Here is a 12273-nt window from a genome sequence, read left to right on the forward strand (position 1 = left end):
AGCTAGATTTTTTACTAGTCTTCTACCATGTTAATTGTAACACCATATTAGCCACTTATTTAGTAATGGTATTTTTCCAAGCCATGTTAACTGCACCAATACTACATAGCAATAGTCCCTTAATTATAATCCTTGCTTAGCTAATTAGTAAGGATAGACAAAAGAAGTATTAAATAAGTATCTTATAGCATGTGATTCCTATGTCATCATGTCATGTTAATGTCACAACCCATGAAGGCCTCCTACTATATCATATTAAGTCCCCAACTGGATAAGTTCTCCAACTATATCAAGTCACAGATAATCTACCACGTCAAATTAACTCAAAACACTAGCGATGGACATCTGCCATGTCATGTTAACTCCACCACCAGTGATGGATATCTATTAGGCCATAATAACTCCATCACCAGAAATGGACACCTACCTTTATCAAGTTTACTCCAACACCAGAATTGGACACCTACCATGTCAAGTTAACTCCACCACCAGTAATGGACTCCTACAATGTTAACTCCACCACCAGCCAAGGTTTCCAACTATTTTATGTCACAGATGGCATACCATGTCAATTTAACTCAAAATATTAGTGATGGACATCTACCTTGTCATGTTAACTCCACCACCAGTGATAGAGACCTACCATGTCAAGTTAATACTTCCACCAGTAATGGATACCTACCATATCAAGTTAACTCCACCCCCAGTGATGGACGTCTACCTTGTCATGTTTACTCCACCACAAGCCAAGTTCTCCAGCTATATAATGTCACAGATCACCTACCATGTCAATTATTGCCACCACCAATAATGGACACTTACCATGTCAAGTTAACTCCATGACCAGGAATGGACACCTAACATATCAAGTTAACTTCAACACCAGTGATGGATGTCTACCATGTCATGTTTATGCCACCACAAGCCAAGTTCTCTAACTATATCATGTCATAGATCACCTACCATGTCAAATTTTCTTCACCATCAATAATGGACACCTACCATGTTAAGTTAACTCCACGACCAGTAATGGACACCTACCATATCAAATTAACTCCACCACCAGAGATGGACGTCTACCATGTCATGGTTACTTCACCACAAGCCTAGTTCTCTAGCTATATAATATCACAGATCCCCTACCATATCTAGTTAACTAAACCACCAGTATTGGACACCTACCATGTCAAGATAAGTTCACGACCAGTAATGGACACCTACCATATCAAATTAACTCCACCACCAGTGATGGATGTCTACCTTGTCATATTTACTCCACCAAAAGCCAAGTTCTCAAGCTATATAATGTCACAGATCACCTACCATATCTAGTTAACCGAACCACCAGTAATGGACACGTACCATGTCAAGTTAACTCCACCAGTAATGAACACCTACTATGTCAAGTTAACTCCACCAGTAATGGACACCTACCATGTCAAGTTAACACCACCACCAGCTAAATTCTCTAACTACTGATCTTGTCAAAGATCACCTACCATGTCATGTTAAGTAACGTCACCACCCGCAATGGACATCTATCATGTTCAGTGAACTTTAACACCAGTGATAGAAATGTACCATGTCAAGTTAATTCCAACACCAGTGAAGATCACCTATTTTGTGAAGTATGTTCTCCAGCTATGTCTATATATGAAAACACCTCTATAGAACTCTCCTGAGTCTCATATTAGGCCGCATGTTGAGTCTATACATGGCAATTAAGGCATTTCTCATAGACTTTACTAAAAGAAAGAGTTGTGTATAAAATAGGTGAACATTGGTAGTATTTCCTTTCTCATTATACTCAATCCTATAGGTGCCAACAGGAGAGAGAACTATTTTTGGATAGCACCAAAGATTTCCCTCAAAACAAGCTGAGGATGATAGTAGATGAAATTAGATGATGTGAAACTGAGGTATATTCCTGTATATAAGCACAGTGTAAAATGTCAGTATGTTTCAATACAGCATTGTGCACTTATTGGAGGTAGAAATTGCGTGACATTAACCAATACCTGTCAATAACAAATATTACTAATAACATAAATATTAATATATGTATAAGTTTCTTGGCCACACTATGCGGCAGTGTGGGGAAGCCTAAGTAAGACCAAATGCAAAATTGTGTAAAATTAGGCAAACAAAATAACAGAATATTATAGACTAATAACAATTGTACCTACTTCTCTGATTTCTTGTTGCTAGTGATGCTTTTGTATTACTTGTGAATTAGTTTTTTTTCTGAATGAAATTAACTTTATTCTTCCCGGCAGCCTCAGGCTTTCAGTCATTGGGGTGGTTCAGTGACCGCTCAGTACATAGTGAGTGGTGGCTGTAACCACACCTCCAGCAGTGACTGACAGTCAGCTCTAATGCTGGATATAGCTGCAGGTCTCCTTTAAATGCCAAACTTGTGCTTTGAATGTCCTATAAGCATTTTAATATATGAGGAGAAGTGCAGCAATGGATAGCTCTGTCGTGGACATGTTTATTTGAAGACAAATTCCCTATGGGTGTTTTAACACTTTTTGTTCCAAAATTACACATAGCTTTCCCATCTCATTTTTATCCTATTCACAGACTTGGAAAGATCCCCCTGTGGATTAACTGTACAAATTGGAGGAAATAGAGGCATTGGTGAATTTACAAAGCATAACTTATGTCATTCTACATTATCTGCATGGGGAATTATAATTGATGGTTGGGGGACACATAATGCATAGCTCAAGTAGGGCACTAAAATGTGGGGAACCCCAAATGTGGAGTATAATTACAGTATAAAGGGGTAGGACGCATGAAACCAGATATATACACAATATAGATGTGTGTATATATATACATATATTATATATATATATATATATATATATATATATATATATATACTGTATATATGTATACAGTATATATACTGCTCAAAAAAATAAAGGGAACACTAAAATACCATTCTGTTGTTTAAGTGTTCCCTTTATTTTTTCGAGCAGTATATATACCGTATATATATATATATATGTATATATATATATATATATATATATATATATATATATATATATACATATATATATATATATATATATATATATATATATATATATATATATAATAAAGGGAACACTAAAATACAATTCTGTTGTTTAAGTGCTCCCTTTATTTTTTCGAGCAGTATATATACCGTATATATATATATGTATATATATATATATATATATATATATATATATATATATATAATAAAGGGAACACTAAAATACCATTCTGTTGTTTAAGTGTTCCCTTTATTTTTTCGAGCAGTATATATACCGTATATATATATATATATATATATATATATATATATATATAATAATGGGAACACTAAAATACCATTCTGCTTTTTAAGTATCCCCATTATTTTTTAGAGCAGTATATATATATATATACATATGTATATATATATATATATTATATATATATATATATAAAATTATTTTCCCAGTTCTGAAACAAAACGAACTTTGGTATGGTAGGATTCATTTTTTTTTTTTTCAATACATGTAAAAATTGACAAATAAAAATATCACTAAGGAGAAATATTTAAAACATTTTTGTATCCCCATCATGAATATAAATATACTTTCTTTTCACTCTATACGTTTTTTTATATTTTATATTAATATTATAATATATTTATAATATATTATATCTATATATTTTTTGTTGTAAAAAATAATCATAATATATTAATCTGTGCCTATATACTGTGCAAACTATTTCAACATGTGTGCCTCTAATTTTTCTGTATATTTGACAATAATGATTAATATTATTATTCTTACAATTTATATTGTCAAAAATGTAGTTTTTATTTCCATTATATGGAATCTAAAATGTGCAAATGATTCTTAGGAATTTAAGAGATTCTTAAGAATTTTAGGTATATTTTTGCTTATTTTTAGTTTGGCCAACTAAATCTCTTTTTTTTTTTTTAAATAACAATACAATCAAGATAACAATAAAATTAAATACAATTAAAATAACAATACAATCAAGATGATATTTGCGGGATTGGACAAGAAATAAAAATTTGAAAAACAAAGTAAAAACTAAGAAAAGAAAAAAAAATTGTTCAACCTTATGGTTTGTAACACAATAGTGGGTCCGGTGACAAAATGAGTCTTGGTAACAATTATTGCCTTCATGCCCTTACCCTGAGAACCATGTGAGTCTTCATTCATGGTCTATTTGGTTTAGAAGGGGTGAGAGGTCAGCTGGAATTCCAATCCATTCTGGAAGAAAAGCAGCTTCATATTTAAAAAGTTTAAGGAAGGGAGAATCGGGTAATGTGTAGTTGGATAGGTAGACGGTTTCTCCTCCTACCAAGTAACCAACCCAAATACCAAACGTTCCTATGGTCATGATGGTGTGGTTACAATGTGAGAGTAAAGCAAAATCCCGACCGGGTGAGCCTTCTTGGCCATCTCCAGCAAAGTGGATATCATCCAACGAATTGTTCATATTCTCTTTACACCAATCCATCCCATTACTGGTCACCACAAATAGAGGGTTCTCATACTTCTTTCTGAAGTAATCCATGGCTTTTTGCAAGTATCCTTCGTCAGCCACCACTCCTTTCCATGTGTTCGGCATCACGTGCACATAGTCACCTCTCCGAACATGAATGCCAACATAGGTGACATTCTTCCTGTCTCCTCTGGCCTTCTCAAGATAAGCGTTGGACTCCTCTTTGATAAAGTCATGAAAAGTAAATTCTCGAAGAATCTCCTCCTTTATATGGTCATAGAAAGTAAACGAACAAGGATATCCACCAAGGCTTACATACTCGCCTTCAATATGTCTGTACTGTTCAGACATCCAGTCGTGAAGTCCATAATGTCGCCATTTGATTCGATCAATGACATCCTGGTGAAGGACGGGCAATCTAATTTTAAAGATCTTTGACAACTGGCTGTGCATCTGTGGTAAAATGTAAGCTTGATGACCATTCATCTTGGCAAGAGCATAGAGAGTTGCATACTCACCCATCAGGTTGCCCAAACGTCCAATGGCATTGACAGTCCACATGCCCGTCAGTGGTATGGGTTTGCTTTCTACTGTCTTGAGATCTTTTTTTGTTGTTATGTTTTTCAGGGCCCTCTCTCTCATTAAGGTCATGAATACATTAACATCCAGCTTCGTGTGGTAAATATAGGAAAACCTCATAACAACAAGAATAATTAGGAGGACTAATCCAATATACCAAAAAAGACGTTTGCCCATTCTTGCAGAAGTTCCAACTATGAATGAAAAAGAAAACAAAAAATAGTAAATTAGAAAATAATGGTGTAGTGAAAATGTTCATACAAATGTGCAAGGCTATGTAGTTATAGATGCATATACGTAGTCATAGTCATTCTGAAGAAGTCCATGGATGACCTTGGTTGGAAACCACCCCTTGTAGAAGGCAAATCTAGCCAAAGGTTGGGTATTTGGAGCAAATCCCTAACTTAAGTATAAATAATACATCAAAGAGGCTGTCTTGTTTAAGAAACACGTACATAGACTCGTAAGGAAGCTACTAATCTCGAAGGAGAACAAAAGGATCAGTTGTTGAAAATCCATCAAGCCGGATCCTTCTCTCCTCAAACATCATCTGTCAGGGGAGAGTCAGGAGGTCCCGCCACACATTAGACTGTTGGCCAATCCCACCAATATCAGCAAGTTCATCCGACCTTATTCTAATGTGTATTGAGACCATCACTGCTGAGTTGTCCAACAGATTATAAATGGTTGTTGGCTATCCTATTGACAGGACATAATATTGTAAGTTTTACATCAAGGGATAAAAAGGGATTATCCAATGTCAACCTCACTTTTATTGGGATTAAAATGGCATATACCATGAATCAATTTAAGAAGTGTGTACAAAAAAATTCCTCCTCCAATAAAAAGAAAACTTTATCACTAGTGCCACCTTTTGGAGATAGCCGCTCTATAAGTCAATGTTGATCCTTTAACAAATCTTGGGATATTTTGCCAAACTAAAGTCTTTTACAATAGGAAAAGACTTACATCTGCAGATAGTACTTTTTGGGTTCTTACCCCTTAGTACATTTAGCCAATGGCAATTATGTGATTGGTTCTCATTACATTTAAGGGTGGTCATGTACCAAAATGTGAAGGTCTATAGGGTCCTTGACAGACCATTGGATTATTTAATGGTGATAGCACATTAAAGGGTGTGATGACTGTATTAAATATAGATGTCATTTACTCATGAAACTAATCACAGAAAAAACGATCAAAGGGGAGTAACCCGAAAATATAATCACAGAAAAAATGCTCCTAAAAATTTTTCATTAAACTTTTATTAAATATCAATATATTGAAACATAAAGTGTGGGGGGGGGGTGTTCAGAAAAATATAAAATACTCTAAGGGTCTAAAGTACAATATAAAATACAGTCTAGTGGACCAGCCAGCGGTATATCCCAGCGAATGGTGAGAAAGGCCTGATTTTGTGACAGGAGAGGAGGACTTTTATCCACAGCCTTACATCCTTACAATCAGCTGAAGGGGACTTCTGTGGTTATTTAAACCCTCCATCCCCCTTTTGTCTCTTCTTATCAATATAAGAAGCAGACTTACTTCTGATGAAACATGCAGAATGTTTTTCCTGAATGGATTTATAAAAACAACTGATTAACCATTGAAGGGTTCACTGACCTGTTATGGGCTGAGAGCCCTCTGTTGTGAAATATTTCATCAGAGTGAGGCTATATTTATGAATGGAAAAGAGGTCCCACTGATGAATTCTATTACATTGTAAAAAATATCTTTATTTGAAGAATGAGAATCTAAACTGATATATTACAACGTGTGATACACTATGGAACATAGGTAATATTTATACCCCTGATGAACCTCCACCCAAGGAGGCGAAACGCGTTGGGTAATATTTCTTGGGGCTAACTTGTTTATGCTTTTTTTGACATAAAAAGAATACTGTATGTTTTATCCCACTACAGTACTCTATAATTATATCTTCTTACAATGTCCTACCAATAATACATATAGTTCAAGTTTCTGTATTTGAGAGAAATATGCATGGTTAATTATTGGATCTGGATGATAATAATTGTATATTAAAAATGTTTCTGTAATGAATGTTAAAAAATTGATGTATCATCATTTGTAAAGTTGACTGGTGGAGCAATATAAGCCTTTCCCACCATTTGCTGGGATATACCGCTGGCTGGTCCACTAGACTGTATTTTATATTGTACTTTAGACCCTTAGGGTATTTTAGATTTTTCTGAACACCCCCCCCCTCACTTTATGTTTCAATATATTGATATTTAATAAAAGTTTAATGAAAAATTTTTAGGAGTATTTTTTCTGTGATTATACTCATGAAACTACTTAAAAAATTAACCTGTGGTATCATAATGGTTTTGAAATGTGGTAAAAATTAGTATTGCTATGAGTAAAAGCACTTCCCAATTTCATGAGGTATTGTATAACTTTTATATTGCTAAAATGAAAGTATTCTTAGATTGCAGATAAGACATAAATAGTTAGCTAGAGAAAGAAAAATATATAAAAATTAACAATCCAACAGGTTAAGATCAACCCTCACAAGCTTTATAGTGACTCCATTATCACAGCAAAGTACTAAAAAAGTAAGGGGCCCACATTTGTGCTTCCCTACTCTCTTATAAAAAATACATTTGACAATCTAACCCCAATTCAACCGGCATGGCTTTACTTCATTATTTAAAGGAAGTTCAGAGGGTTCCGCCATGGGGTTTTATGGCACCCCATCAATCTTTTCTTTACAACTATGATAATATTATCACAAAACAAATATTTCAAGCTCACAATAGATAAAATATGTATTAAAATCGGAATGGCTAAATGTGTATCAGGTGAAACATTGCATTGCACATTGTGGGTCTGTATTTTTTTTTGCACATTAGCTATTGGAATTCTACCCTCCTTGTTGGATAGCTGCTAAGTTTTCAAAAAGTGTGCAAAGCTCCAAAATGTGGGGTTCATGCTTTCAAGAATTAACAAATAAATTGTCTGTAAAGTGATAGAAAAATAATTTATTATAATTTATTATTATGTTTTTTGGTGTGACATATGTACATACAGCAGAGCTGAGTTTGTCAGATGTGGTTCAGTCTTTTCTCTATTTGTTATTTTAAGCATAGTGCTATGACAATAATTTTGAGCATAAGATTACATTATTAGTATCCTTACAGAGTGCACTTACTGATTGATTTCTATACACATTTAAATTTTTTAAATATTAAAATGTCTATTAAAATACATTTGATAACTTACCATGAATGAAAATATAAGAATTAGAATTTTCCAATATTAACACTGACGGTAAAATATTTTGATGAGAGGCACAGTATCTCAAATATTGTATTTATGTTGTACTCCATAAAGATGGAAAAACTTGACGCCACATCCTGAGGGTGATGTTCTTTTTAGATATGGCACAGGAAAATCTTTAATCACCTTTAATTATCATGTCGTATTATTGTTCCACCTTCTGGGCATCAATTAATTATATCCGAACATTTTTGCCTAATAACAATAGAAAAGGTTTTCCAGCAATGCCATAGTACTGTAATCTAAACAGTTGGCAGATCTATACCCTTCAAAATGTTATTACCTTTCAATGAACGAACCCCAGGGCTTCATAGAATGGATGTTTTAGGTTGGATTTCCCTTTTAAAATGGAACTATTTGTTTTCTATTCTTTTTTTTAATATTAATAGAGCTTATGAATAATCCACTATCAATCCCCTGAAAAATAGGAGAGCAGTAACTTGTGGTTTTCTAGATATTACAATACTACAAATCCCAGCACGCCATGACAGTTTCAAGCTTGCAAGCTCAGGGTTGCAAAGAAGCAAACCTTCCATATAATGGTCTGGTGCCCATGAAACCCAGAGTGATAATATTATTATTGTTATAGGTATAAAGAAAACATTGATGGGATGCCATAAAACCCCATGGCGGTACCCTCTGAACGTCCTTTAAATAATAAAGTAAAGTATTTCCTGCACCGTGATTGTTGGGTCCCAATGAGTGGCCACCATATTGGTATTCTTGTGAAACCCTCATAGGAGGTTACGATTTTTACTAAATAAATAGAGGGTTCAAATCCTGTAGGGGGGGACTACAAAAAAGTGAAAATTAATTTTAATAAAATATAAAAAAAAGGTTTTAATTATTCTTTCTTGGATTTTTTTCCTGTTTTGCAGTACATAATCTGGTAACGTGAATGCTGTCCTTCAAAACTCCAAATTGTCCTGGAAAGAAATATATGGCCAGGCTAATGAAAAATTAGAAAGTTAGGGCTCTTGGAAGTGTAAGAAAAAACTAAAGTGCAAAAATGAAAAATGGCAGGAGTTAGTGAGCCATGGACACAATATATAATTCTACTGATTCATTATCAGACAAAAGTCCCTGAGCACTTTTGTCAATACACTGAATTTGCATAATCCAACATCTACTGTGTGATGCTAGTCACTACTTACGGGTAGTACAAATGGTAGAGTAGTTAGGAAAGCCAGGGTCTGATAACAGGAGGGCGTGTATGGATATGGATACAGGGATTACACAGTGGCGTAGTCAGATCACGATCCGAGGGTCAGAATTCCGGGAAGGTACGTAATGGATTCAGTTAACAGTTCAGGTCAAAAGCCGGGAGGTCACGACAGGAACAGGGATCAGGCAGAGAGGAGTCAAACAGCAGTCCAGGGTCAGTAAACCAAGATCGGAACTGAAGCCAACAGCACGACAGCAGAACCAGAATGTACAACTGGCAAGGTTCTGAGACAGCATGCTCACTAAAGAAGCAGAGCACTTACCCAGAAGATGGAACACCTAAGTAATCAGCACCTCCCAGAACCAGCATGAAAGCCAGCTCTGTCAATCAACCTGCCAGCCAGAAGCCAAGGAAAACACAGCAGAACAACTCCTAATGTGCAAGATGCTCTGCACAGAGGAATCATGACATACTGTATAGAAATATGTATGATGTTCTGCTGTTCGAACCTAAACGAATGAGCTGTAATTTATAGAGAACCCAGCTAGCAAGTGTATATTTCCCCCCTGTGATCAGCTGTAATTTGTTGGAAAACCAGACAGCAAATGATAATACCCCCTGCAGTGCCTCCAGAGGAGAAATAAAGTATTACACTTCCTGTTAAAGAAGTCATCCTCCTGAATAATGTCTTCCATTAAAGGCTCTTACAGCAGTAAACTGATTCCAGAACGTTGTCCTGCACAGACCCCCAGTAATCAGCTGTAATTTGTAGGAAAACCAACTAGCAAATGATTATACCCCCTGCAGTGCCTCCGGAGGAGAAATAAAGTATTACACTTCCTGTTAATCTCTTTCCATCTCTTAACAATAAACTGATTATATGTTATTCTGCTGCTAGACCCCCGTCCTCCAGTGATCAGCATTTCTTGGGGTGGAAAATGGTTAATTTCCCAAAATACTGCTCTATACAGGAAAATAAATCATTAAAGGGGTTGTGCTTTTAAGACATGGACCTAACATAAATTTTAGAACAAGAGAAACATTCTAGAAATTTTCTACTTTAAGGGTCCTAAGTGGGGGCAGCGCATGGGCCAATTCAGATCCTATGCAAAATTGAAATGGGTTTTAATAAACCAGTCAACTCCTTTTTCTATTTTTGCTACTGGTAACAAACTCTGCAACATCTATATACAGTGTTGTATTCTAAATGTCATAGCTTAGAAATAAATGTATTATTGCAGCATTATGTGACAGTCCATAGTATATGTTTCGGGGGGGGGGGGTGTAAGTCCTTACCTGTTGCCGCAGTTTGCTTCATTTTTCCTTTTGGTCCTTTTTGCCTCCTATTCTGCTACATTATCCAGAGAATGAGAGGCGAGCACCTGCAGCATCGTCACCTGTCACCTTCCCAGGTAATGTACAGGGTGTGAGCTGAGCAGACACAGGTAACCTGACTATGAGATGCAGTCACTCTGGGTGTGGTGAATTATTCTTGGCTTTGTCTGAAATCAAGGAGTATAAGGGGATCAGCTTTGATGCATGTCAGAAAAATAGGAATGAGTGAAGACAATGCAAAAAGGCTGAACCGCAGTCCTATGTAAATATTGATTGGCAGAGGGGAAATACATTGCTGAGGTTCATGTAACATGATCCCAATATATGCTAATACTACACTGTCTGGACCCTTGTTGCAAGTGCATAGGATGCCGCCATGATGCTTTCCCCCATGGTAGAGGGCTCACAAGGGATGTTAGTTTTGCCTCCTGCACTGTCCTCTCCATACCCAATTAAAGGGAATGCAACACCTCATTATTTTATAAAAAAGAAGTCTCACCCGTAGTCCAAAATTCCATGCTTTAATGTGCTAAAACACAATTAAAAACATATAGAGAAAAATCCCAACGACTAACGCGTTTCGGTGGGGAATCACCTTACTCATAAGCGATGAGTGAGGTGGTTCCTCACCGAAACGCGTTAGGCGTTGGGATTTTTCCCTAGATATTTTTAATTGTATTTTAGCACATTAAAGCATGGAATTTTGGACTACGGGTGAGACTTCTTTTTTATTTTGGAATCATTATTTTATAGTTGAAACCAGATAGTGACACGTAAACATTTTTTTCTAATCTATTTTTATTTTAGGATTATAATTTTTCTTTTTTATTCTGGGGCAAGCCTTCTTGGCTGAGCTGCTATTTGGCCCAGCATTTAGAGTGGACTCTTAACAAAAAAATAGGAGCACTTCACCAAAAAATACCTCTAGACCCAATTCTAGGTTTTCCTACACTGGGGACAAAACTCCAACCCTATACATACAGTTTGGATCAAAATTAGAGAACAACACACAATTTCCCAAATGTTGCGGCCATTGTGTCGTCCTATGTGATTATATCCTAACATGAGGAAACTCGCAGTATTTTACACTTATTTCATAAATTGAATTTTTTCAAATGCACATTATAAAAATATAAATGAGAGAAATGTAAAAGAACACGGATAAAAATTAGAGAACAATTTCAGAAGCCTGCAAGTTATTGGGGCTAATTTCTTTAATTATCTGACAAACACTATGTAACTGGCAGCCTATACTTTCCAGTTTGCACTGACTTAGCAAAAATGCTGGCCATTTCAAAGTGACTGAAACCCTCCAGCAGCAGGTTGTCCAGATGAAGGCCAAAGGGGTGACCCTATCAGCCACAGCAAGAGAAGTTGGTCGTTCC

General features: G+C 35.7%; 1 protein-coding gene across 1 annotated transcript; it reads right to left on the bottom strand.

Annotated features, from left to right (window-relative positions):
* Positions 1–3936: 3936 nt before the first annotated feature.
* Positions 3937–10926, bottom strand: LOC142256277 (galactoside alpha-(1,2)-fucosyltransferase 2-like). Its single transcript, XM_075327883.1, has 2 exons — positions 10850–10926; positions 3937–5279 (listed from the first exon to the last, which is right to left on the bottom strand). The coding sequence occupies exons 1-2, from the start codon at positions 10869–10871 to the stop codon at positions 4213–4215; spliced, it is 1089 nt and encodes a 362-aa protein (XP_075183998.1). The 5' UTR covers positions 10872–10926; the 3' UTR covers positions 3937–4212.
* Positions 10927–12273: the final 1347 nt, after the last annotated feature.

The sequence above is a fragment of the Anomaloglossus baeobatrachus genome, chromosome 11, assembly GCF_048569485.1.
Source record: "Anomaloglossus baeobatrachus isolate aAnoBae1 chromosome 11, aAnoBae1.hap1, whole genome shotgun sequence".
Taxonomy (NCBI): domain Eukaryota; kingdom Metazoa; phylum Chordata; class Amphibia; order Anura; family Aromobatidae; genus Anomaloglossus; species Anomaloglossus baeobatrachus.

What these genes read in the sequence shown, in the direction of transcription:
- LOC142256277 (XM_075327883.1), bottom strand. Translation starts at nt 10,871, where the DNA reads ATGAAGCAAACTGCGGCAACAG. An exon ending in GAAGCAAACTGCGGCAACAG is followed by an intron (nt 5,280 to 10,849) that starts GTAAGGACTTAC and finishes TTTCATTCATAG; the next exon opens with TTGGAACTTCTGCAAGAATG.